The sequence below is a fragment of the Balaenoptera ricei genome, chromosome 2 (genome assembly GCF_028023285.1).
Source record: "Balaenoptera ricei isolate mBalRic1 chromosome 2, mBalRic1.hap2, whole genome shotgun sequence".
In the NCBI taxonomy this organism is placed as follows: domain Eukaryota; kingdom Metazoa; phylum Chordata; class Mammalia; order Artiodactyla; family Balaenopteridae; genus Balaenoptera; species Balaenoptera ricei.
In genome coordinates this window covers 100,153,703-100,181,164 of record NC_082640.1, presented here as the reverse complement: position 1 = coordinate 100,181,164, position 27,462 = coordinate 100,153,703, and the positions used below count along the sequence as shown (strand labels likewise).

Here is a 27,462-nt window from a genome sequence, read left to right as displayed (position 1 = left end):
TGGAGCTAGGTGAATAGAAATATGTTTTCCTATTTTGGTGATTGTTATCATCATCTACATACCCAATAATCTAAGCCAGAAATCTGTATTTGTTTGTTTCACTTATTTTACAAGTCTTTGTTGATTGCCTAATATTGTGGCAGGCCTTGAGCCTGGGGATACAGTGGTGAACAAGACAAAGAGCCTGTGCTTGATGAGATCATGGTCTACTGGGAGACAAGTAAGCATTTAGAGCACTAAATGCTCTGTAGACTTCTGCAAGAGCATGTTGCAGTAGGGGTGTGGGGAAAGGGGTCTTAAGTCTCATCTGGAGGGAATCATGGAAAACTTCATTGAAGAGAGTAGCCTTGCAACAGAGACTTGAAGGTGGTGTAGGAATTTGCCAGGTAAGTAAATATGAGCAGGGTGTTGGAGGCAGAAGGAACAGCATACACAAACAGTCACACAGGCACAAGGGAACATAACGTGTTTAGGGAACAACACACAGCTCAGTATTACTGGCAGGCAGGAGCAGGAAGAAAGTAGATCATTTTGAACAATTTTGAAGAATTAACTTCCCCCTTTCATTTACTCCCTTATGCCCAATTAGTCACCACATCCTGTAGATTTGTTTCCTTCTCTCCATCTGCTGCTTTGGTTAGAGAGCCTCGCCATGTCTGACCTGGACTATTGCTTTTGTCTCCTGACTGGTCTCCCTGTCCCCAGTGTGCATCCTTCCAATCCATTCTCCTCTTGCCTCCGCAGTTGGTTCCAAATAAGCCCAAACTTTTAGCCTGGCTTACAGAGCCCATCTCCATCTGGCACTTGACTGCATCTCCAGACTTATTTCTTGATAAACTACCACCGTCTCATTCACATTTCCCCCCTCCCTTCCTTAACTAATTTCTTACTTTATTTTGTCCCTCCTTCGTTAGTTTCTCATAAATTTCCCTCTGTTCTTTAGCTATTTTTTTTAACATCTTTATTGGAGTATAATTGCTTTACAATGGTGTGTTAGTTTCTGCTTTATAACAAAGTGAATCAGATATACATATACATGTATCCCCATGTCTCTTCCCTCTTGCATCTCCCTCCCTCCCACCCTCCCTATCCCACCCCTCTAGGTGGTCACAAAGCACCGAGCTGATCTCCCTGTGCTATGCGGCTGCTTCCCACTAGCTATCTATTTTACATTTGGTAGTGTATATATGTCCATGCCACTCTCTCATTTCGTCCCAGCTTACCCTTCCCCCTCCCCGTGTCCTCAAGTCCATTCTCTAGTAGGTCTGCATTTTTAGCTATTTTTTACAGCCTCCTTAGTGTATCAGGGAAGTCTTCACCTCTGTGCCTTTGTTTCAGTTTCTCGCTCTGGTGGTATATCTTTCCCCTTCTCCATCAGTGATTCCCTACTTACCTGTCAAAACTTTCCAGACTCAGGGCCAATGTTACCAACTCTGTAAAGCCTTTCTTGACACATGTCTTTCCTCACTGATTTGTAATTCCTTCATGGCAGAGGCAATATCCCATTCATCTTTGTGTCCTCAGCCATGGGTGATGGTGAATACTTAACAAATATTTGTTAAATGGATTAGTTAGTAAAAGACTTCCTAGCAGTCATTTAGAATTGAATCATGTACAGTCCTTCATTCTTTTGTTTTCTAGCAACTGTCGTTCCCGTACAAAATGATGCTAAGTTTTCTGAGTACAGAGATCCTTCTCTTATTTTTCTTCTCCATACTACCCCGTGCCTAGTTCTGTGCTGGGCAACGCTCCTGCTGATGTGCCTGTTAGGAATTCCTGCAGAATTCTTAGACCTGACCCTGCAAAATACTCTTTAGAACATATAAATATTTAACTTGAGAGTTGCACTCCTCCTCTACAGAGAAGGGCAGGCACAGCAAAGGAGGGCCCAGGGCAAAATGGGCCAATCAGGAAATCCCTCTCTCTCATCTCCAGCCCATCCCTTCAGAGTCAAGATCTCGTGGAGCTGAGTTTTTCTTTCTGTCCTTCACTGAGGCGCCAGAGGAATCCTACAAACTGGAGTAAGTAATGGTCTTGGAGGAGGGCAGGAACCTGATTTGCCAGATTTCTTAATTGATCATATTTAGACCAAATTCAAGTAGTTCTGTGCCTATACAGGAAAGCCCTGATTTAAAAAGCAAAAGTTGTTTGTTTATGTATGTTTAATAAAATATTTAAATGGTTGAAGAGATCACAGTAAAAAACAAAAACAATTCCATAAAATTGAAGGAAAATTTCTACAAAGTAAAAAAAATCTCAGATGAACCTATATTATAACTTTGAATGTTTATCTATTAAGGTTGCTTATAGTGAGGCTCAAGTGTTTGTTTCTTTATTCTCTCATTTTGTTTTAAAACTTTCTTTACTGGGGATAATGAACATTCATACTGATTATTCTACGTGTAGGTTTCTTTTATTTATCTCATGAGGTACTCTCTTAGATGCTCCAAAAACAATTCTCATGCTACATTATAGTCAGGAACTGGAAAGTCTGTTAATCTTGGTTTCTCAGTAATAAGATTGGGGGCTGTGGTCTTCCCAGCCCTCTGCCTTCTTGTTTTCTTCTTACTCAGCACAGCTCAGTGGGGCCACCTGGAGGCTAACAGGAGTAGTTGCCCTCTAACCATTCCTTAAGGGGACTGAAGAGGGTCCTTTTTAGTCCAGGTCCTGGAGCCCTGGGTGAGCCACTGATTCATTTCAGTTCCCTTGCCCTTCATTTCTCTTTTCCTATCTTATTTCTCCTTCCTTTGCTATTCACAATAGGAAGTAGAAGTCTGTATTTCATTGTTTATTATTTTAGAATTATGTTTCCAGTTTTCTCAATTCTCAGTTCTTAAACAAATCAACTAAATCTCTAAATATTTTTAGTTTTGTTTTCCTGTGGGTAACTGGCCCTAAAAGTTCTATCCGGCCCCATATTATAGAACAACTAATCTTTCAGCCTTGGCTCTGAATTTGTTTTTCAGGAGAACAGGAGATGGAGAAAACAAATGGGAGAGAGGGCATTGCTCTGTCCACAGTGGAGACTGGCATAGAGAACCCAGGGCTGGAGCTCACGGTAACTCATCAGTTTAGTTTCTGCACATCTCTGTGGGCTGATGCATGGCCTCATGTAGGGTCTTTGGTTGCTCACAATCCCTATCACCCCTGGCAGGGCCTTATGACTGACCTCAACTCTACCTGTGCTTACAGGAAGAAGGAATAAATCCTGCGGGAACCAGGAAGACTGAAGAGCAAGGACACAGCCTTGGGGATGGATTGGAACCTCCCACTCAACAGAGGTACAGGTGTTCTGGCATTGATTCAGTTAAGGCCTAGGGTTGGCTAGTATGGTTGGTGGACTCAGAAGAGGTCAAACTTGCCCTGTTCTCAGGAGCTTATGATCTTGTTGTCGAAATAAGACTCACAGCCACCTGCTGTTACCAAGTGCACATATACATTTTTATGTAATTAATTGTTACATAAATCTGTGCCATAAGTAATGAGTTCAGCGATATCAGTGTTGGTTGGACCAGCAACAAAAGAACAAAAATGAGAATGACAACAACTAACATTTATTGAGTACTTACTATTGTGCAGAATGCTTTATGAAATTAATTCATTTAATTTTCATGCCAACAGGTGGGTACTAATTTTAGTTCCCTTTTTCAATTAGAAAATTGAGGCTTAGATATTAACTTACCCATATAATTTTTTTTAAAAAGCTCTTTTGGAATACTCAGATTTGGGGATGAGGAGAAAGAGAAATCAGAAATTTAAAAAGATGGAGAAGGACCCACCAAGAGAGATAATAGAGAAAGGTAAAAAGTACAGTCTTGAAAGTCAAAAGAGAAGAAAGTGTCAAGAATGAAGGTACAATCAATCCACAATGTTCTGTGTATCAGGAGACAAGGAAGGAGAAAAAATCTCTGAATTTGGTCATGGTCATATTCGCAGAAGTAATGTCTATAGAAGTTGTTGGGGTAAAATAGGTCAGATGGAAGTCGTGTTCCACGGTGTGGAAAAGAGTCTGGGTATTTATAAAAAAGTGCAGAAGTCATACGTTGAGAAGCTTAGAAGAGGATATTGGATAGTTTCTAAAGGGAATATATGGATATATGGATATGTGTTTTTTTTTTCTTTTTTTCTTTTTTGGCTGTGTGGTGTCTTCATTGCTGCACGTGGGCTTTCTCTAGTCGTAGCGAGCGGGCACTACTCTTCGTTGTGGTGCGCAGGCTTCTCATTGTGGTGGCTTCTCTTGTTGTGGAGCATGGGCTCTAGGTGCACGGGCCTCAGTAGTTGTGGCATGTAGGCTTCAGTAGTTGTGGCACACGGGCTTAGTTGCTCCGCGGCATGAGGGATCTTCCCAGACCAGGGCTCGAACCCACGTCCCCTGCATGGGTAGGCGGATTCTTAACCACTGCGCCACCAGGGTAGTCCCGGATATGTGTTTTCTTCTCTTTATTTTTAGGAATTAACTAAGTGACTTCATAGAGAAAACAAGCTTAACTTTTTAAATTCTATTTTCTTCTCCAGAATTTCACGTCTGTATACAAATTGATATATATCAATGTGGACATTACTACTTTGTATTTTTGTTTTTCCACTTATTTTATACATCACATTTCTATGAACTGACAGTAAGCTTTCTATAAATTTTTCATGCTTACATAATATTTCATACTTTGTTTAGCAATATAGTGGTTAATGTGAATTCTAGAATCAGACTGCTTAGGTCTATATATGAACTCTACCCAGTGATGTGCTGGTAAATGTTTAAGAATTGGCTCTCCAAGAGTAGTTTTGCCATGAATATTGGTTCATATTTTTGCTCGCCTTAGTGAGTAAGACCCTGGGTTGGCAAACTTTTTCTGTAAAGGGCCTGATAGTAAATATTTTAGGCTTTTCAGGCCATAGGGTCTCTGCCACAGCTACTCAACTGTACCATTTTAGTGGGAAAGCAGCCACAGATGATACTAAACAAATGGGCATGGCTGTGTTCTTAAAACTTTATTTATAAAAACAAGGATGGACTGGCCCACAGACCATAGTTTGCCGCTTCTTGATCTAGACAAAATAATAAATCAACCTTTGATTTGTAGCATTTGCCTGTAGTATAAATACTCTCAACATGGCTTATTTCAAGCTACCAATGGGATGTCATTGAATGAGGAGTTGGGAAGAGATGGGCAATGGCACATCATTACATAAGATTTCCACCATACACACAGAAGAGAGACCCTTAAGAGCTTAGGTAACAGTAAAGTGTAGCAAAATAATTAGGAGTTGTCCTGAGATTTATGACCTGTCTTGTTATAAACCAGAAGCTTGGTGTCATAGTTATGGCATATTAGTCAGCCTCTGCCTCTTCCAGTAGCATCAGGGCCTCCTGCTTTGCACCTGCCATGCTGTGGCTCAGCTTCCAGTGACGTGTCCTGGTGTGCCTGGTGGTTGTTGAGACAGTGGTCAGGCTACCTATAGATTAAAGCCTATTTAAACACAGGGCTGTGTCTTTCTCTATTAAACTTAAACCTTCTGACTTATGTGGAGCCTTTAGAAGATTGTTTGATAATTGGTTTATATTTAGCCCAGTGACTGTGCTGGGCATAGAAAAGACAGAGTATAGATCCACCTTAAAGTGCCCCGCCCAAGTTAGGGAGTGGGTTCCATGAAGCTGTTGATCAGCTCTTGACTCTTCTAATACTGGGATTAACTTTTTTTTTAATTTCATTTTAAAAAATTGAAGTGTAGTTGATTTACAATGTTGGGCTTGAATTCTTATTCTATTTTATTTTTTTCTGGCTGCGTTGCACAGCATGTGGGATCTTAGTTCCCCAACCAGGGATGGAACCCGTGTCCCCTGTAGTGGAAGGATGGAGTCTTAACCACTGGACCACTAGGGAAGTCTGTGGACCTTCCTACATTTTGTCAGGTTGCTGTTGGTATCTTAAACTGCTCTGATGTATAATTGTGTCCAGTTCCCTCAAATCTCATCAACTTTATGTTTTCTCAGATGAAAAATTTGTTACATAGGTGTTAAATCATGCTTTAAAGTTATAACTTGCATTTCTTTGAATCCTAGTAAAGCTATACATTTTCCCCATTTAGTTTACTTTCTGTATTTCTGTGTGTGGTTTGCTTTCCTTCTTTTACCACCTATAGTAGAATCTGGATTTTGAAACTCATTTTGTTCCTGCTGAACTATTCAAATAGCACCCATACAGATTCTTGTTTCCAGTCCTTCCCACTTGCTACACACCTATCTTATATAGATTCTACCAGAACTGCCTAAAGCATGACTCTGAACTGCCTTGTTCAAAAACCTCTATCATTCCCGACTGGTTGGCATTCAAGTCTTCCCCACTCCTCCTGCTCTCCAACCATGGTTTGTACCTAACTTGACTTTCCAAAATTAACTCTTACAATTCCCTTTCTAATGCTCCTCTATGCATTAGAATTAACCCTCAATTGTTCCTTAAATATAACCTTTCATTTCCTGCCTCTGTGTCATGTTTTCCATCATTCCCTCTGAGTGAAATATCTTTTCATTTTACATCTTTCTGCCCAGATACAACATATCTTTTAAGGCCCACCTCAAGAGCAATCATGTCCATGATATTGTCACAAATGGTCTTCCTCCTCCTCAACCTCACTGGCCACAGTCCAAAGAGGCCCCTTCTTCCTCAAAACTCCCATAATATTTCTATTTGATCTTCTCTAATAACACTTAAAAGTTTTGACACTGTGTTACAGATTTATATGTATATTGCATCCCCTAAACTGGACTGTAAATACATTGAGAGCAGGATCCATGTCTATTTCATCCTTTTATCTCCTATAGCACCTGGTACAATGCTTTACCCATAGTATATACTCCAAAATTCAAAAATATTCAGAGTTCAATAGATACACTTTTGAAGTAGAATTGACAAGATTTGATGACTGATTAAGGCCAGCCATTCTCAGGACACATACTCATACCCCTGTCTTTATCCTTTCTTCTGTTCTTGGTTCCTCAGGATATCCTTAATCTGATTCTTCAGTGCAAACTATTTTAGCTTCTCTTTCTTTTCATTACTCTTTCTGAATTTAGCCATTTCTATAAAGCAATTTAGCAAAACATAAACATTTTAAAGAGAGTTCTTTCTGTTGTTGTTAGAATTCAAAAATGTATGGTGGTGGTGAGGGGTGTTTGTTTTAAAGAACTAGTGAACTTGAGCACATCTGATGACTGAAAGAAGGAGCCAGGAGAGTCAAAGAAAGAAAAGGAATGGACAATAGAAGAGGATGGAGATAGTGAGATAAATAATTGTCAGATAAGCCCTTAGGAGTTGCAAGGAGGTGGAATTGAGATCAAGAGTTGGAGGATTTGCTTTGGTAAGCGGGAAGGCCAGTTTTCCCTAAGATTTTAGAAACGAGGCTCAGAAGCTATTGGATCAGAGATGTGCTAAAGGATCTAGGGCGAGAGAGACTGAATTTCTGTAAAATAGAGGGTATACCTGCTGAAAGCAAAGGAAACTAGGCTTCATAAGAGCATCCCTCTCCCCCTCAGTCCCACAGACCCTCAGCCATATGCCCTTATGCCCCCACCCCCACCCCCACAGTGATGCTAGGGTCCTGGGGCTGGCTTAGCAGGGAAGCATCCTGTCCTAAGTTTAGGTCTGGCTGACGGAAGGGCCAGTAGACCTGAGAAGGGCTCTTCTGCCCTAGAGGAAAAGAGTCATGTACTTTTTCCTAGCTTGTCTTCTAAATACTAGCTCTTCTGGTTCTTGATTTCAGAAATGAAGAGTTGGATCATTAAAATTTTCTTTTACGTGAATGGTTTTTTCATTCAAGCCAATTACCAGGAAAAAAAGGATAATGATCATGTACCAAATTAATATTGCTTTAAATCTTGCTGAATTTCAGCTATAAATTCTGTTCAGACAGGCCTAGTCTTCACGTGGAGCCCAGTAAAGTCATCACAACTTAAAACAATTAAGTGGAACTTTGGTGCCAAACTGGACTGCCTGAGCTGTCTTCAGTGGTTTGGCACTTCACTTTGTTACATGTGGACTCACCTGCTTATTTACCTTTAGTAGTTGTTTTAAAACTTCTATTCTTTACAAATTCTCAACCCCATTTTTTCTTACCCATCCCCATCTCCACTGCTATATAATAGCTATACAGTCTCCACTGTATATAATCCAATATCATTCCTTTCTAAGAAGACTAAGTATTTTTGTTACTAAGACCCCCATTCATCACTTATAATTTTCTTTGTCTTTGTCCTCTTTTTTTTTTTTCCATTCTCTCAGAAAAAGAGCAGTCTCCCTCTTGCTTTTTAAAGGTAACCTTCCAGTCTCTGCTTTTTAATTGGCGTTTTTAGGCCATTTACATTTAAAGATTTAAATCTACCATCTTGCTATCTATGTGTGTGTGTGTGTGTGTGTGTGTGTGTGTGTGTATGTTTTTGTTTCGTTTTGTTTTGCTGCACTGTGTGGCATGTAGATCTGAGTTCCCTGACCAGGGATTGAACCCACGCCCCCTGCAGTGGAAGCATGGAGTCTTAACCACTGGACTGCCAGGGACGTCCCAGCTATTTATTTGTTTTTATTTGGCTCCACTGCTCTTTTCTTTTCTCAACATATCAAATTTATTTCTTCCACTGTTAACTTTCCCAGTCATCCATTAAGAATAGATTGTCTTTTCACTAGTTACCCAATATTACATTCCTCCCATCAATTAAAGTCACCCCATGCCACTGATTTTATGAAAGTTTTCTTAATGATAAAATTTAGGATTTGGGAAGCATTTATAATTTCATTTGTCACTCTTGGCTCCACAAAACAAAACTAGACAAAATAAAAAGTAAAGGCCCAATTCACAATCAATGAGAATTTAGCTCAGCTGTTTATCCAGATCCTTCCTCTCATCTCTGGATTGCAACTAAATGTAATTTTTAAAGTTGAAATATGTTTGACGTATAACATTCTGCAAAGATAAGGTATACAACATGTTAATTTGATATATTTGTAATATGATTGCCACTGTAGCAATAGCTAGCACCTTTATCATGTTACATAATGATCATTTCTTTTTAGTAGTTGGACTCAAGTTCTAGCCTCTTAGAAAGTTTGATGATTATAATACAATACTGTTATCTATATTCACTATACTGTGTATCAGTTCTCTAGGGCTTATTTACTACTTGTTGAAAGTTTGTACCCTTAACACCATCTGTCCTATCCCCTCACCACCCCATTCCTTGGTAACAACCATTTACTTTCTGTTTTTTAATGTTTGGCTTTTTAATTTTTAATTTATTTTATTATTATTATATTTTTGGCCATGCCACAAGGCTTGCAGGATCTTAGTTCCCCAACCAGGGATTGAACCAGAGCCCCGGCAGTGAAAGTGCCAAATCCTAACCACTGGACCACCAGGGAATTCCCGAGTTTGGCTTTTTTATAGATTCCACATGTAAGTGAGATCATACAGTACTTGTCTTTCTTTCTCTGACTTACCTCATTTAGCATGATATTCTCAAGGTCCATCCATGTTGTCGAAAATAGCAGGATGTCCTTTTTTCTCATGGCTGAATAATATTCCATTGCATATATATATGCCACATCTTGTTTATATATTCATCCATTGATGGGCACTTAGATTGTTTCCATATCTTGGCTATTGTGAATAATGCTGCAGTAAACATGAGAGTGCATATATCTCTTTGATACCCTGTCTTCTTTTCTTTTGGGCATTTACCAGAAGTGGAAATGCTGGGTCATATGGTAGATCTATTTTTAATTTTTTGAGGAAACACCATATTGTTTTCTATAGTGGTTGAACCAATTTATATTCCCACCAACAGTGTATAAGTGTTTCCTTTTCTCCACATCCTGGCCAACACTTGTTATCTCTTGTCTCTTGATGATAGCCATTCAAACAGGTGTGAGGTGTTATCTCATTGTGGTTTTGGTTTTTATTTCCCTAATGATTAGTGATGTTGAACATCTTTTCATGTACTCATTGGCCTTTTGGATATCTTCTTTGGAAAAAATGTCTTTTCAGTTCCTCTGTCCATATTTAAATTGTATCTTTTGTTGTCATTGTTGTTATTGAGTTGTATGAGTTCTTTATGTATTTTGGATATTAACCCCTTATCCAGTATATGGTTTGCAAAAATTTTCTCCCATTACATAGGTTGCCTTTTATTTCATTAATTGTTTCTTTTGTTGTACAGAAGCTTTTTTTAAAATTTTTGGCTGCATTGTGTCTTTGTTGCTGCGCGTGGGCTTCCTCTAGTTGTGGTGAGCGGGGGCTACTCTTCATTGCGGTACGCGGGCTTCTCACTGCAGTGGCTTCTCTTGTTGCGGAGCACAGGCTCTAGGTGCACGGGCTTCAGTAGTTGTGGCACGTGGGCTCAGTAGTTGTGGCTTACGGGCTCTAGAGCTCAGGCTCAGTAGTTGTGGCGCACGGGCTTAGTTGCTCCGCGGCATGTGGGATCTTCCCAGACCAGGGCTGGAACCCATGTCCTCTGCATTGGCAGGCGGATTCTTAACCACTGAGCCACCAGGGAAGTCCCGCTTTTAGGTTTGATATAGTCCCACTTGTTGACTTTTGCTATTGTTGTTTCTGCTTTCAGTTTCCTATCCATAAGAGTATTGCCAAGACCAGTGTCAAGGAGCTTCCTCCCTGTGTTTTCTTCTAGGAATTTTATGGTATCGGGTCTTATGTTTAAGTTTTTGATTCATTTTGAGTTAATTTTTGTGATTGGTATAAAATAGGGGTCCAGTTTCATTGTTCTTTATGGGTTTATCAAGTTTTCCCAACACCATTTGTTTAAAGAGACTATCTTTTCCCCATTGGGTGTTCTTGGCTCCCTTGTCAAATATTACCTGACTGTATATGTGGGACTTTAAGTCTGGGCTGTCTATTCTATTCCATTGGTCTATGTGTCTTTTTATGCCTGTACCATACTGTTTTTATTACTATAGCTTTGTAGTATAGTTTGAAATCAGGACATTTGATACCTCTGGATTTGTTCTTTTTCTTCAGGATTGCTTCAGCTATTTGAGGTCTTTTGTGGTTCCATACAAATTTTCAGATTGTTTTTTCTATTTCTGTGAAGAATGCCATTGGAGTTTTGATGGGGATTGTATTGAATCTATAGATGGCTTTGGGTTGTATGGACATTTTAACAATATTAATTTTTCTGATCCATAAACACAGATGTCTTCCATTGTTCTTTTTTTTTTTTTTAAATGCCTTTCCTCTTTAATACCCTTTCCTCTTTTTATGCCTTCTTTCGGGTTAATTGAAAAAAAATTTTTTTTGGCTGTGCTGCACAGCTTGCAGGATCTCAGTTCCCCAACCAGGAATTGAACCCGGGCCCTTGGCAGTAAAAGCATGGAGTCCTAACCACTGGACCACCAGGGAACTCCCTGAATATTTTTTTTTTAATTTTTTTTAAGTTTATTTATTTATTTTTGGCTGTGTTGGGTGTTCGCCCCCGTGCGAGGGCTTTCTCTAGTTGCGGCGAGCGGGGGCCACTCCTCATTGCTGTGCGCGGGCCTCTCACAGTCGTGGCCTCTCTTGTTGCGGAGCACAGGCTCCAGACACGCAGGCTCAGCAGTTGTGGCTCACGGGCCCAGTCGCTCCGCGGCATGTGGGATCCTCCCAGACCAGGGCTCGAACCCGTGTCCCCTGCATTGGCTGGAGGACCCTCAACCACTGCGCCACCAGGGAAGCCCACCCTGAATATTTTTAAATGATTCCATTTTACCTCCTTTATTGGCTTATTAGGTATAGCTCTTTGTTTTGCTATATTAGTGGTTGGTTTAGAGTTTGTAGTATATATTTTCTTTCTTTCTCTCTCTCTCTCTCTTTCCTTCCTTCCTTCCTTCTTTCTTTCTTTCCTATGCGGCATGTGGGATCTTAGTTCCCTCACCAGGGATGGAACTGGTGCCCCCTGCAGTGGAACCATGGAGTCTTAACCACTGGAGCACCAGGCAAGTCCCCCGTAGTGTATATTTTCAACTTATCAAGTCTACCTTCAAGTGATATTATACCCCTTGGCATATAGTATAAGAAACTTATAATAGTATACTTGGCATATAGTATAAGAACCTTATAATAGTATACTTCTGTATGTCCTCTTCCAGCCTTTATATTACTCTTGTTTATGTTTATACATTTTACTTTCACATATGTTATAAACCCCATACTACAATATTATTATTTTTGTTTAAACATTAAGTTATCTTCCCATATGTTCCAACTTAAATATACCTGCACCTGCATGAATCCTTATCTTTTCCCCTCCTTATCAGAAGGCCTACTCTCCCTGAGTTTGAGGCCAACCTCTTTATCCATCTTCTTAATGCCACCCTTCTCCATCCCCTTCAACAGGGCCTCTTTCCCCTACGTCTTCAATTATTCCTTCCCTCAATCTATAAATATACTCAAGTTTCTTTCCTCAAAAATCAACCTTATCTCAAACTTGTGTAATCTTTTTCCTTCATGGCCAAGTTTCTTGGAAACGCGGGATTTCCTTGCTCTTTCCATTTTTCTCACCTCCCCATTCAATTTTCAGCCCAGTACAATCTAGTTTTCACCATCACTGCTCTGCTGAAAATCTTTTACTCAAGTGAGCAATGAAAACGTACTTACCAAGTCCAATGTACACACACTTTCACTGGGCATCTGCAGCATGACCCTCCTGACCCTTTTTTTCTGGAAACTCACTTTTTGATTTTAATGGCGCTATCCCCTCCTCATTCTTCTACCTCTCTGGATGTTCTTTCTTGTCTGTTGTTTTCCAGAGCCTGTCATTTGTCTTCTCTTCTCACTCCTACACTTAATGTCTTGATTCCTAAAGCCACATCTGAAGCCTGAATCTTTGTTCGAAGCTTCTGGCCTATATATCTAACCACTTACCAAACACCTTCATCTAGGTGTGACATACACACTTCAAATTAAACATTAAAACCAAATTTCTGTCAGCATGGGTTTGATACTTTTCTACTCAGTCAGGCCCTAGTCAGGCTGGGCTCTAGGCACACAAAGATAAATAAACTCACATTTCCTCCTCAGATCTGTTCCTCCTCCTGTCTTTTCTATTTTGGTTCATGTTATCACCCTGACTGAGTCACTCACTGAAGGAACCTCATTTGTCATCCCAGTTTCCCTCCCCTTGATGTTGATCCTCTTTCTCAAACACCTATGCCTTTGTTACAAAGTTTTAAAAGAAGAGATTTTTAAAATCTTCTAAAGTGGAAATGGAAAATAATTTAAAATAATTCAATGCCTTAATGAAAAACTGATTAATGAATTAAAGCGGCCTAATGGAGATACAATTTCATGAGCAAAATTCAGCAAGGTTCATATGATTCTGAATAAAATGTTTATAATAAAAACATGAATTTCCTAATGAATTAAGAGATCCTGGCAACAGTCATCAATGCTAACATCTCCAAAATAGAGACAGCCTGTGCCTCCTGATAAAAGCATGCAACGTCTCTGACACAGTCCTGCACACCCGCCTCCCCCCCTGAAAATGGAATCTGATCAGGTCTCTAACTCTACCTACAATTTATAGGAAATACAGGGGGAAGGAGTAACAGGTTCGATTGTACCGCAAGGATGCAATCATCAAAATGCAGCCTGGGGGAAACCTACAGAACAAACAACCTACTTTCCTCAACAAATAAAAGATGGCAAGACATTCAGATGGAAAGACACTTGAAAGAAGCTTCATCCAGCTGCAACATATGGACCTTAAAAAGATCCAGATTCAAAACCCAAACTGTAAGAACAAAACTAACAAAGAACACTTATGAGAAAATCAGGGAAATCTGAACTCTGACTAGATAACTGATATTAAGGAATTAGTGTCATACTGTGATTAAATTGAAAATTAAACAACAAACAAACAAACAAACACCTATGCCATTCACCTCCTATCAGTCCTCCCCTGCACCTTCAGTTACTTCCATACTGGCCCCTAGCCCATCCCTCACCACCTGCCTCCAGAGTGATCTTTCTAAAAAATACATATATACTTATGTTATTACCTTGCTTAAATTCCTCAATGGGTCTCTGCTTTCTGCAAGATAAAACTGAAATTCCTAAGCATGATATATAGTCTAAATGACCTGGCTTCTGTCTTCTTTGCATGCTTTCTTCCCACCATCCATCCACATGCTCCCTGCTTCTCAGCGACAGTAAATCGTACTGTTCTTTCAAAATGCTTGGCTCACTCAAGTATGCTTTTCCTCCTCTAGAGGTAGCCCAGCCTTCTCTTCTAACTCCTTGAAACACATCCCCTTGGCAAACGCCTTCCCCTTTCCCTTTAGGATCAGTTCATCTGTCCTCTTCTTTCTGAAAGCTTCTTTGACATTCACAGGCACGGTTACCTGCTCCTTCTCCTCTACTCTCTTCGCAATTATAACTTTGGAATTCTGGAATGTTCCCTCTGGAATTCCAGTCTTTCATGTTTAATTAGAAGCCACATTGAGTAATGGAAAGATCTGGGGTTTAAATCCTAACTTTGCCAGCAGGCTCACTTTCCTTGCCTGTGAATATAATATTAACCCTGTGGTTTTGGAGGAAGATGATTGATGAGGTCTTGCAGTACCTGGTAAAAAGTGCTTACGAAATAGTATCTGGTTTTTCTTTCCTTTAGAGGCAGTTTTTTGAAAAAGTGGTCCATATATACTCACACTCACTCAATCCCCTGCAATTCCATTTTCATCCAGTCACTCTCCTGTAAATGGCTCTTTCAAACAGAACCAGTCACCTGTTCACGGCCATCTTCTCATTTGCTATGCTACCTGATCTTACACATCACTGAATGTTGTTGACCTCTCCTCCTTTTTTTTTTAATTATTATTATTTTTTAAAAAAATTATTTATTTTTGGCTACATTGGGTCTTTGTTGCTGTGCACAGGCTTTCTCTAGTTATGGCGAGCGGGGGCTACTCTTCGTTGCGGTGCGCGGGCTTCTCATTGTGGTGGCTTCTCTTGCTGCGGAGCATGGGATCTAGGCACACAGGCTTCAGCAGTTGTGGCACACGGGCTTAGTTGCTCCGCGGCATGTGGGATCTTCCTGGACTAGGGCTCGAACCCATGTCCCCTGCATTGGCAGGTGGATTCTTAACCACTGCGCCACCAGGGAAGCCCTCTCCTTCTTAAAGATCATTTCTCTTTTTCGCTTTTCCTCCTAGCTCTCCAACTGCTCCTACTAAGTCTGTTGTTTCTTCTGGCTGCCCTATCAGAGCAACAGTTCTAATTTCCTGGGAGGATGATGGTAAGCCTGGCAGGGACAGATGGGGATGGCAAGATAGGTGGGTGGATGTGAACTGCACAAGTTACTGGGAGGGAGGTCTGAAAGGGCATCTTGGGCTGGACTAAGTTGCATGTCAGTGCACATCTTGAGTGAAGAACTTTAGGCAGCCCATCCTTACTGGGAACTCCTCCCCCCAACCCCTCCTGTTTTTGTTTTTGTTTTTTTTTCTGTTTAGGGCCTCAGCCTGAATTCAACAGCTAAATGAGCCAGAGCTCCTTTGTCCTCAAATTCCTATTGAAATCGTTAAAAGAAGATGTAAATAGGGACAAATTGTGTCAGCATAGGAACTATATGATGAGCATTAATCATATACTAGAAACTAGAGAAAGTTTTGCTAAAAATGGAACTAAAGGGCTGGCCTGCAAAGGCCATTGGGGAAAGAGTCATGACTCTCCCTAATGAGAGGGAGCCTTACCTAGGGAGACTCTACTGTTTTTCAGAATCCCCGCTACCTCTAACCTGAAGGGATAAGAGTTGTGGAAGGAAGAAGTTGAGGCTGGGTAGAAGGGCCGGTTGGAAAACCCACTAACTAGGTCCCTCTTGTTTTTGTGGATCTTTGAATCTCTACTCTTAGTGTGAAGAAGATCTGACTTTTTATTGCACATCAAGCAGAGATTTGGGTCCTGTGTGGAGAGAGGGTTCTTTTCCAAGGCAACACATCCATCACAATTCAGCAGTTAAGCACCCGGCTGTGTTCTGGTTTAGGTTCCCTTCTCATTCTACCTGGGCTGATGGTTCTCAGAACTGGTCATCCCTCGGTGCACAGAGCCTCTGACTCCAATGTAGGTTTGCTGGCCACCATCTGATAGACTTTTCTCTTGCCTTCCCTGGTTTTCCAACTCCTTTTTGGCTTTCCACTTTGGTTTATTAATAAGCTTTTTGCTTCTCAATCACCATTCTCCCTTGAACACTTTTTGTAACTGTTCTTGAGCTCCTCTACAACACTATCCAGCAACCCTTGCCCATCCAGTTTTAAACCAGCTTTATACACACCTTTGAATCTGGCAAAGTGGTACCCAGTACAGTACCCACTGACCAGTTCTTCTTATGCTATCATCAAATGAAAACTTTGGACACCTTGAAAAGATACTGGTCACTTCTACCTGGAGGCCCTTGCCCTTTACTCAGACTGTCATTTGGTACTGGGTTGACTCATTTTCTTTCTTCTAGTTCTTATTTCAAGCCAGGGCGAGCAAGGATTCACCCAGGGCCCCACTGTCAACAGTCACAGGAGATGGATTTTTGGAAAGCTATCTACGCCTTCCATTCTAACTGCTAAAAGATAGTACCCCAGACCCTGGGAATTTCCATAGCTTTGTCTCCCTTAGTTGGGGGAGTTTCCACAACTTGTGGAAAGGGTCACTGAGAAAATGCACGAACACCCTTGCTGCTGGGCCTGACCTATAGTGACCACTAATGCTATGTTCAGCTAGCACAACCTATCATCCTTACCCTACTCTTTCCCATCCTGTCACTTGAGGCTGCAGGCAGTAAGCATGTAAGTGAGAGCGTTACTATTAGTCCATATCTGCAAAGCCTTCCACACACATACCTGGAGAATTTATGAGTGGGTACAGACATCACAGCAAGTTATGGACAAGATATCAAGTGTCACCATCTACCAGACAGATTTTTTTTTCTCAATTCAGCTTCTGAGTATAACACAGTTACTAACTCTCAAACTGAACCATTATGTAAAGAGCTTGGTTGTATTAGCAAGATCCTAGGCCAAGCAGGATGCCAGGATCATGAACACCCGTGCACATACCTCTATGCACTGCTTCTCAGTTGGTTTAAAAGGGTCTGAGAACATATATTCTCTTTTCCTTGGAATGTCCTGTATAATTTTTTTTTTATTTTAATTTTTTAAAGCAGATGTCCAGTTGTAAATTGGTATGCTAGGATCAGGTTGTTCATGGGTTTTACAGAAATGAGTGTTCTTCAGACTTCTGGTAGTACCCACTGATCTTTAGTTCCCAGGGAATGGTTGAATGTGGTCATGAGGTAATGGCAGAAACCTTTTCTAGGTATGTGGTTTATATTTATCCTGGACTAGTGAGTGTCCCCTCTAATTTTGCAATGGCTTTGCTGAACTGGCATTTGATTAGGTATGATTTTAAATCAGCTTCACCTAATAGATCCGTTTGGGTCCTAACAGGAACAGACGGAATACTTAAATTAGGATAATTAGAGAAGGGTTTATTTACAGAGGGGGTTTATTTACAGAGAGACCATTACAGGGATGTGTGCAAGATGTAGTGGAATCACAAGGAACAATAGTGCAAGAACCTGAGGCTAGAAGCAATGAACAGTTACTATTCCTAGGCCCAAAGGGACAAGATATAAGAGAACCCAGAAGGAGAGTCAGATAAAGAAGACTTCAATATGCTGACCTCAGTCTTTTCATACACTCTGATCTCCTTTTGGGTCCTCTTGGTAGAACCCAACTAGATAATCCAGAGGGTTATGTAATCCCACTGATGCAGTCCACATGGGTTAGAATCCCAGGGCACAGAGCAAGATGGAGAGTGGATCTGGAGGAGCAAACCAAAGATATCTGGCACACATGGGAAGTCTAGGATTGAAATTACATTAGTTCCTTGATATACTTTGCAAATGATATTCCAAAGATATTGACATCCTTCAGGTACACTGACACCTCTAAGCAATGCTTTTTACTCACTACTTTCTCTATTAAGCATGGAAAGGTAGCAGAGTTCTTGAGATCCTAAAGTGTCCTCTTGAATTGATAACTCAGGTGGTGATAAAGAATGTTTTCTCCTTTCTCGGATCACCTGTATCTGATAATACACACTCTACTCAACTAACACAGGGTTGGACTCCCTGAAGAAAGAAGAAATAAGGAGAAGGAGAGAGGATTGAAAAGAAAGGCTTTGTATAAAGAAGAGGGAGTGTGTTAGATGAGAGAGGTAGCAATGGAGAAAGAGCCATGGAAATCTGTGAGCTAAGTCCCCAGGGCATTTGGAGCTAGTGGTTGGTCCCAGCCCTGGCTAAGCTGTCCTGCCTCAGCATGATGGCCAACTGGGACCTTCTTGCTGGGCTCATCTTCTTTGGAGCTTCTAAGAGTTTGGAAATTAGAGCTTTTTGTTCATATGACTTCAGTGTGCTGAGGACATTTAAAAGTGGCAGAGACAGGTGAGCCTGGGGCCTAGGTAAGATGCAGCAAAGGAAGATGGTTAAGAGCTCAGATTCTGAAGCCAGACTGCCTGAGTTTACATTCTGTCTATGCTCCTTACAACTTCCATGACCTTGGGAAAGGTACTTCTCTGTTTTCCAGTTTCCACATCTGTAAAATGGGAATGATAATAGTAGCCATCTCAAGAGTTCTTATTAGGAGTCAATGAGTTAGTACTTTTAAACTTTTTAGAAAGAGTTCAGCACATAGAAAGCACTAGATAAATGTTTGATAAATTAAACTTGAAAAGTTCTACTTGCTGGGTACCTTCTCTCAGGCCCTCTCACCCAGGGATTCTTGAGGGTGGTAGTGTTTTCCATCCAGTCTGTCAATGCATATCTGATTGACTGTTCAGGGTTATGGGTTTATGTGATTTTTATTTTCTCTCAGAAGAATAGGCCCTTTTCTGTATCTGGAAGCTGAGCAATCCCTCGTCCCTAGGGAACAGGAAGGAGTAGGTCCCGGTAGTCTCTCCCTGATGTGACCAGTGTTCCCTTCTGTGGTAGGAAATTACTGAGGATATTGCTAGTCCAGGTTGGGTAGGAGTGTTCTGACCTGCTGCCCATTGGCAAGGTTGACCTGGCCTTTTTGGCATCACTAGAACACTACCTAACTTCCCCAGGATGAATTTCATTAAGAGAAAACTCTTCCTCTGGCCAGGCAATCTAAGTTCTGGGAATTGATATAAACGGGATGGAATAATTTTTGGATCTTAACTTTTGGATTCTCATCAGGAGGAACCTACAGCCTTTCACCAGGGCAAGAAGTTTCTGTAAGACACATGCTGGCTTGTTCAAGAAGATCCTGCTGAGCCTGTTGTGTTTGGGTAAGGTATTGAGGATCCACGGAAGTGAGAGACACAGTCGTTTTAGAAATGTGACCTTGTGTCAAGACTATTACTAGATGGAAAGCAGCTTTATTCACAAGTTGATCTAAAGGGCTATGTGATGTGAAGATCTTAATTACTTGTAGGTGAGCTGTAATTTATAGAGTTTCACTTCTAGGAATAAGTAAGTAAGTTGCACTTCTGAGAATAAGCTATTTTTCAAAATGTACTATTTGATAGACTTAAATATGTCAGAGAATCTGGGCTTGTCTCTTTTTTAGTATCTTGATTAGATGAGGGGCATGGTTCTTGAAGTCTGTGAAAGAAGCCTATAGTATGTTACTTATTTGCTGGTTTACTGGTGAGATCAATGATATAAAATATTTTTAAAAGATAGCAAACCTCTTGGGAATTCCCTGGCGGTCCAGTGGTTAGGACTCAGTGCTTTCAATGTTGGGGCCCGGGTTCAATCCCTGATTGGGGAACTAAGATCCTGCAAGCCGCGGGGCATGACCAAAAAAAAATAGATAGCAAACCATTATTTAAAATATACCGTCAGTGACGTATGGGACTTTGATGTGAATATTAGAGGCAGCTGGGGTAGTGAGAACAAAAATTATATTTTGGGGTGAGTCAAGGGGCCATGGAATGAGAACCATATGGCTGTACCTCCTAGTAGTAGCCTTGTTTACATGGCTCTGCTGAAGAGGAAAGGTTAAAATGACTGGGGTTATAAAGTTTTGAGAAAAGATGACTTTTTAAGAGTATAAAGGTGGGTGCTGATCAAATCCACTTCCAGGGATAGAAAGAGAATATCAGATAAAATAGAAGGGAATGAGATTTTATCAGGGACAAGTGAAAATATGCAACATTCAAACTAAGTTGTTTCCTCCTTGGAATCCCCCAAGAAAACAGTTAGCCATCTATCCTGGCCTTGAGAATTGCAGCTCAGTCTGACAGGGCTGGGTGGTAAGGTCGCTGGAGGGTTTTACCTGCCTTAAGTCCCAGACATTCATGACTAAATCTTCATTTGGTCCTAGGGGGCTCTGCCTTGCTGATCCTTACTCTGTACTTTCTCTTTTTAGCTTATGCTGCCTACTTCCTGGCAGCTTGCGTCTTGAATTTCCATAGGGCACTGGCCTTGTTCGTCCTCACCTGTTTGGTGCTTTTAGTCCTGGTTCACCGCTTTCTGAAAAGGTTCTTTGGTGAAAAGTTAACGAGATGTCTGAAGCCCCTTGAAAACTCCTGCCTGAAGCTTTGGATGAAAGGGTAAGATAAGAATCTCAATATCCCTCATCCCACAACTTGTCTTAAATCCCAGTCCATTACCCTTTTCCTCCTTTGACGGTTCCTGAACTGTCTCTCAGACCCTCCCCTATACTTTACAAAACCAAGGCTCATACGGTATTTGTTTTTCTCTTTCTGACTTACTTCACTCTGTATGACAGACTCTAGGTCCATCTACCTCACTACAAATAACTCAATTTCGTTTCTTTTTATGGCTGAGTAATATTCCATTGTATATATGTGCCACATCTTCTTTATCCATTCATCTGTTGATGGACACTTAGGTTGCTTCCATGTCCTGGCTATTGTAAATAGAGCTGGAATCTAAAAAAAAAAAAAAAAATTAATGGTCATGAAGAACCTAGGGGCAAGATGGGAATAAAGACGCCGACCTACTAGAGAATGGACTTGAGGACACGGGGAGGGGGAAGGGTAAGCTGGGACAAAGTGAGAGAGTGGCATGGACATATATACACTACCAAATGTAAGATAGATAGCTAGTGGGAAGCAGCCGCATAGCACAGGGAGATCAGCTCGGTGCTTTGTGACCACCTAGAGGGGTGGGATAGGGAGGGTGGGAGGGAGGGAGATGCAAGAGGGAAGAGAGATGGGGATATATGTATATGTATAACTGATTCACTTTGTTATAAAGCAGAAACTAACACACCATTGTAAAGCAATTATACTCCAATAAAGATGTTAAAAAACAAAAACAAAAAAAACCAAGGCTCAGCGAGCAAATAGCAGTGGGAGTCTGAGCACTGAACTTAGTCCAGTTTCTTATAGCCTCATGTCTCAATATTGCTAGGGGGCCAGAGGGGTTCCATTTCAGAGAAGAGTTTCAGTCTGTTTATTGTCAGGGCTGGTATCAGAAATGAGAAAAACCATACTCCTCTTCAATGAAGAAATCAAGGGAAAGAGGCTTATAGCAGCATTAAACTATCAAATTGATTTGGTGGTCATGTGTTTCTCCCTTAGTTCCCGGATACTTTTTGTGCTTTTTTTCCCTTTAGTCCTCCAGACTTCCTGCACCCACTGGTGTCTTATAATTCCCTAGAGTTTAAAGAGCAAACTCACTGTTCAGTGTATACTGAGCTGGATGCTACAGCAGCCGCACCTCATCTAACTAACTGTGGCATGCACGTGTCCTTTGATCACATGCCTGGGGTGAGAGGATAACTTGCAGACTCTCTATATGTTCCACTTTTATGCCTTTTGTCCAATGGATGCACGGAAAATAGCTGTTCACGATGTTTGCAACAGCGATCATTTGGAGAAACACACCAGACTACAGCCTAAATTTTGGATCATTGATTTATTTGACATTGGAGAGATAGGGCGAAAGGACTTTCTTCATTAACAGGATGGATTCTGGAAGCCAGATTTATTTATTTATTTATTTTTTATGTTACTTTATTTTTTTAATTTTATTTTTAAATTTTTTATACAGCACGTTCTTATTAGTTATCCATGGAAGCCAGATTTAATTCACTTTGAGTTCACAGTGAGAACAGCTCCAAAATTCAACCCTGACCTGTGATCCCTTCTGTCGTCATCATCGTTGTTCCTACGGCATCTCAACGGACAATGTGCTCTTTTTGTTTTCTTTTCTTTTCATATGTGATTCACCTTCTAATTCTTCTCCCTTAAACTGAAATGACTCCAACACTCAGATATGAGGAGACTAGTTTATGTATTGATCAAGCATGTTTGGTACATCAAGGGACCACAGGGCACTAAGTAGTTGATTTGTGGCTTAGCGTTTACTCTTGCCCTTGGAGTGGTTGGAAATTGGGTGGAGATCCATGGGAGGACTTTTCCTCCTTCTTTTAAAAATATTTTGGTTATGCATTAGAACATTCTTAAAGGATAAGTCTTTATATCACATCTTACTGGTATGATAACTTGAAGAAAAGGAGGTCATGAGATTTATGTCCTCAGATTGGACTCTTTCAGCTTCATTCTGTGAGTAAAAGAGTTGAGGGGAGGGAAGAGGTGGTAACTGGGAAACCACCAGATGAATGATTCTAAAGATATGTCTCTGTGTCTAATCTATTGAGTTGTTTCATTTACCCTTGTGGTGAATTTCTATTTTTTAGAGGTAAAGTTAATGATTTCTTATTCACTCACTGATTTGATGACATGGTCTTGAAATTCCCTCTCCAGTGTGTTCGCGGGAGTCTTCTTGGTTGGCCTTATCCTGTGGCTGGTTCTAGACACAGCCCAAAGGCCAGAGCAGCTGATCTCCTTCACAGGAATCTGCATGTTCACCCTCATCCTCTTTGCCTGCTCCAAACACCACAGTGCAGTGAGTTTTGGGTATTGCAGGGTGGGCATAGTAATACCTAGCCAAGGACCATGTGTTACTAATTACAAAGTGCATGAGCCAAGTATTGATTACAAAGGCATAGAACTAAGTTCTTAACAATCTCTGGAATTTGCCCCTTTGACAATTTTGCTCCTAAGTGAAGTTTAAAGTTCTCACAGGCCCTAGACCATTTATTTTCAAACTGTAGGTTGTGACCCGTTAGTGAGCCTTGATATCAATTTTGTGGATCCAGGCCAGTGTTAAAGAAAAAACAAACAAAATAAAAAATAAAGAAGGAAAGAAAGAAAATAGAATACAATAGAGAATCAGCTTGCATTGTACATAGTAATATTAAAGTATTCTTTTATGATGCTTTTATATGTTTGTGTGCATGTGTCTGTGTGTGAGGTCTAACCTGTAGACATAGTTTTGAAAACCATATAGACATATGTGGCTCTTTATATACTACTGCCCTATTTCCCCCTGCTCTCTGTTCCATCTTACCCCAGATTTACTGTTAACATGCTAGGTTGGTTCCAGAGTACACGTACCCATGTTTAAAACCCCAGCCAGGTAATGAACAAGTCGGGTTTAGAGTTCACATTAGAATAACGTTCTTATTGGTCCCAGGTGTCCTGGAGGACAGTGCTTTGGGGCCTAGGTCTTCAGTTTGTCTTTGGGATCTTGGTTATCAGAACTGATCCTGGATTTAACGCATTTCAATGGCTGGGAAACCAGATTCAGGTATGAGAAATTGAATATGAGAGCTCTGCTCTTGTAGAACCCTAGAGAAAGGAGACTGGGGGAAAGCATGAGGAGATCAGGCTGTGTCTTGTTAGTGATGGTGGTGGGTGATCTGGTGGGAAAGGAGAGAGTATACTGGGGTACAACTAAGCATACAAATAAAGAGAACGGAACTGCTGAGTCCTCTGTCATTCAATGAGTAGCTCATAGTGACTTAGGCTGCTTCCCATGCTGCCAAAGGGAGGCCAACCTCAGTAGCAGCAGTAGGTCCTCATCATACATGAGGCTGATCCTATCTTCCCTGTGTCCTTTCTGGCTTCACTCTTGTTCTGTCTCTCTTTTTTTTCTTTCAGATTTTCCTCAACTATACTGTGGCTGGCTCCAGTTTTGTTTTTGGGGATATGCTGGTCAAGGATATCTTCGCTTTTCAGGTCATATGTTTCATGAGCAAGAATGAGCGTCAGTGGCAGTGAGGGTGAGGGGGATAAAGCGAGATGATGAAGGTGTGTGTCCAAGAGATCAGCCAGTCTGTATACCAATTTGACCCTAAGAAGAGGATTTGATCTTATCCATATAGGAAGCAGCATTAATCTCTTGCCCTTTGATCATTGTCATACTGAAATTGGAATGAAAGAGGGGTGGGAGAAGAAGGCTCTATTATTGCAAATAATAGATTTGCAATACATTTAAAATTTATTCCTAGACTAGCTTGTGTTTAAATATCCAGAGTATCTATACTGTATCAGCTGTGCTTGGGATGCTAAGAACTTAGCTTAGAGACCTGAAACACTGTCTTCTTATGGCACACAGTTGCACATTCAGTGTAGTATCTCACTGGTTGCCCCATCATTCTCATTATAGGCCTTACCGATCATCCTTTTCTTTGGATGTGTGATGTCCATTCTTTACTACCTGGGCTTTGTGCAGTGGGTAGTTCAGAAGGTGAGTCATTCTCCTGCATGGTCAGGAGGTGGGCCTTTGTCTTGTGATCTATCAAGAGGCATGAAGATGGCACTTACTTTGGGAAAAAATGATCATATGTCAGATCTAGAGCATTAGAACCAATGTGAAAAGCAAACTCTTTCAAGCGTGCCTGATATCAGATGGTCAGGACCAGGCCCTAGGCAGGCTGAGGGGCAGAGCAGGGAGAAAAAATGGGCTGAACTGCCATTTCATACTGAGTTTTAATCTACATTTTCTGGAAGCCAAGAGTCCTGAGTTCTGGTCCAGGCTCTGTTTGTAACTTGGTTTGTGGTCTCGGCCTTGTTCCTCTTCTTCTCTAGGCCTTAGTTTCCTTACCAACATAATGGAGGAGGGGTTTTGATGGATACACCCCAAGATTTCTGCTAATGTTAATGGTTTGGATCTTTGTATCCCTTTAGATTGCCTGGTTTTTGCAAATCACCATGGGCACCACTGCCACAGAGACCCTGGCTGTGGCAGGAAACATCTTTGTGGGTATGGTAAGCACCCTGAGGCCTTCTGATCTTTTCTCTGGGGAACAGAGAGTATGGCAGAAAACAGTTTGAGAAATGTATGCTTTCCTTTTGAAAAGTCAAATAGATGAAGACTGTATGGGCAGCCAGTCACTCTGATGAAAGAAAACTTGGAACTCAGCTCATTGCTTTCACCTTTCATACCTAATAATACTTATTTGGGTGTATGTAATGGGGACATACTTAACCACAGATCCAACTTCTTACACAGGAATTTAGGGAAATGGCCTGGTCCAAGTCATCCTCCTTCAGGGGCTATGAAAGATGTTTCCTCCATATTCTGGTTTCTTCCTGTGACCTTTGTTTTCCAGGGTCTCTAAGGAGACAATAGCTTGCCTTGCTCAGGGCTAAAACCAAAGCTTGTCCCCATAATACTTGTTTGATGCATTTGTCTGTATGGAGTAGGTGTTCAATATATGCTACTGACTGATCAACTCAATGTTAGGGACAATGGCTTGTCAAACTGACAAGGAATTAGTATTGAGGTCTTTCTCTCCTAAGGCCCTAGGCTGATTAATGGTATTTGAAGTGTTCTCAGAATACTTCTGTACACTTCTACCATAGCATGATGCATTTTGCTGAACTTCTCCATAATCAGCTTAGTTTCCTCTGCTAGACTATAAAGTCCTAAGAGTAGGAACTTTGCCTTATTCATAGGAATGTCCCTAGCATATCATATAGCACTAGGCACATAGTTGTCACTCATTAAATAATAAGTATTTCTTAGGTCAATGCTAGATATATATTTTTTTAATTAATTTATTTATTTATTTATTTTTGACTGTGTTGGGTCTTCGTTTCTGTGTGAGGGCTTTCTCTAGTTGTGGCAAGCGGGGGCCACCCTTCATCGCGGTGCGCGGGCCTTTCACTATCGCGGCCTCTCTTGTTGCGGAGCACAGGCTCCAGACGAGCAGGCTCAGTAGTTGTGGCTCACGGGCCTAGTTGCTCCGCGGCATGTGGGATCTTCCCAGACCAGGGCTCGAACCCGTGTCCCCTGCATTGGCAGGCAGATTCTCAACCACTGCACCACCAGGGAAGCCCCAATGCTAGATATATTTTACATAGTTGGGTCTTCATAATTTCATACCATTTTCACAAACATTATTTCTTTGGATTCTTTCATCAACATTGGGCTTCAGTCATCTATTTGCAATTCATTTAATGAGTACCTTTTAAGCAATTAATATGTACTCAGTAAGTACACTATACTAAAGTCATTCACTAAGTATATAGTTTTTGTTTGTTTGTTTGGGCCACACCACATGGCTTGTGGGATCCTAGTTCCCCAACCAAGGATCGAATCCGGGACCTTGGCAGTGAAAGCGCGGAGTCCCAACCACTGTACCACCAGGGAATTCCCAAGTATATAGTTTTAGACATTGAGAACATACAAAAGAAATATACTGTTTGTCTTCTATAGCATTCTAAATTTTAAATAGATGAGACAAACTGATATGAAAACACATGAGAAGAGTGCTAGCCGGGATATGATTAGGTGCCAGAGTGGGTGAGCCAGACACTGGGAGAGCCTAAGAGCAGAGCTTAGTTTTGGAAGAGCACCCACACTGGAGGGATGTGTGCCCGGAGCTGGGGCGGACACTCTGGGATGGGGAGCTGCACCTTCTTGATTCTGATTCTCTTCTCCTTTTTTATAGACAGAGGCACCTCTGCTCATCCGTCCATACCTTGCAGACATGACGCTTTCAGAAGTCCATGCAGTGATGACTGGAGGGTTTGCCACCATCTCAGGCACTGTCTTGGGAGCCTTCATATCCTTTGGGGTAAGCATAGTCTGTTTGATCACTCCTGGGTGAGCCCAAGTCTGGGTTCTGTAGATGCTCATTCCTAAGTCTGGCCTTACAGATTGACGCGTCATCCTTGATTTCTGCCTCTGTGATGGCTGCCCCTTCTGCTCTTGCTTTGTCAAAGCTGGTATATCCAGAAGTGGAGGAGTCCAAGTTCAAGAATAAGGAGGGGGTAAAATTGCCCCGTGGGTGAGTCCAATGAGGCATATAATTTGGGAGATGGTGAGGTCAGGTGCAGAGTCAAGAGTGGTGCTATGGTGGCAGAGGCTTCAAGTCTTCTGGAGAAGAAATAATATGATTCCATATCCCCTCTTGTTTACCTCTGCCTTTAGATAATCATGTTGATTTTTTTCTTTTGTTTAACCCTCCCACCTGCCTCTCTCTTCTGCATGCCATCATCCTCTGTCCTTTGTGTCAGTACCATTTCATGGCGATTAAATCTGATACTGCTTCAGCGTAGTTTCCACAAAAAGGGTCACTAGGAACCCCC

At 41.2% G+C, this 27,462-nt stretch overlaps 1 protein-coding gene across 12 annotated transcripts in view; it reads left to right on the top strand.

Moving 5' to 3' along the window:
• The window catches only part of SLC28A2 (solute carrier family 28 member 2), an 81,778-nt gene that overhangs the window by 39,996 nt on the left and 14,320 nt on the right, over positions 1 to 27,462 (top strand). For 9 of the 12 annotated variants that reach the window (XM_059913385.1, XM_059913384.1, XM_059913387.1 and 6 more), the window contains 12 exons: positions 1,936 to 2,021; positions 2,967 to 3,058; positions 3,193 to 3,281; positions 19,241 to 19,332; positions 20,418 to 20,601; positions 22,786 to 22,927; positions 23,558 to 23,671; positions 24,025 to 24,102; positions 24,533 to 24,613; positions 25,054 to 25,134; positions 26,823 to 26,948; positions 27,031 to 27,161. In XM_059913385.1, coding sequence (XP_059769368.1) covers positions 1,936 to 2,021; positions 2,967 to 3,058; positions 3,193 to 3,281; positions 19,241 to 19,332; positions 20,418 to 20,601; positions 22,786 to 22,927; positions 23,558 to 23,671; positions 24,025 to 24,102; positions 24,533 to 24,613; positions 25,054 to 25,134; positions 26,823 to 26,948; positions 27,031 to 27,161 — 1,296 coding nt within the window. Of the gene's footprint in view, positions 1 to 1,935; positions 2,022 to 2,966; positions 3,059 to 3,192; positions 3,282 to 19,240; positions 19,333 to 20,417; positions 20,602 to 22,785; positions 22,928 to 23,557; positions 23,672 to 24,024; positions 24,103 to 24,532; positions 24,614 to 25,053; positions 25,135 to 26,822; positions 26,949 to 27,030; positions 27,162 to 27,462 lie in introns of those variants that run through there. The other 3 variants (XM_059913386.1, XM_059913389.1, XM_059913388.1) reach the window with 3 other exon arrangements.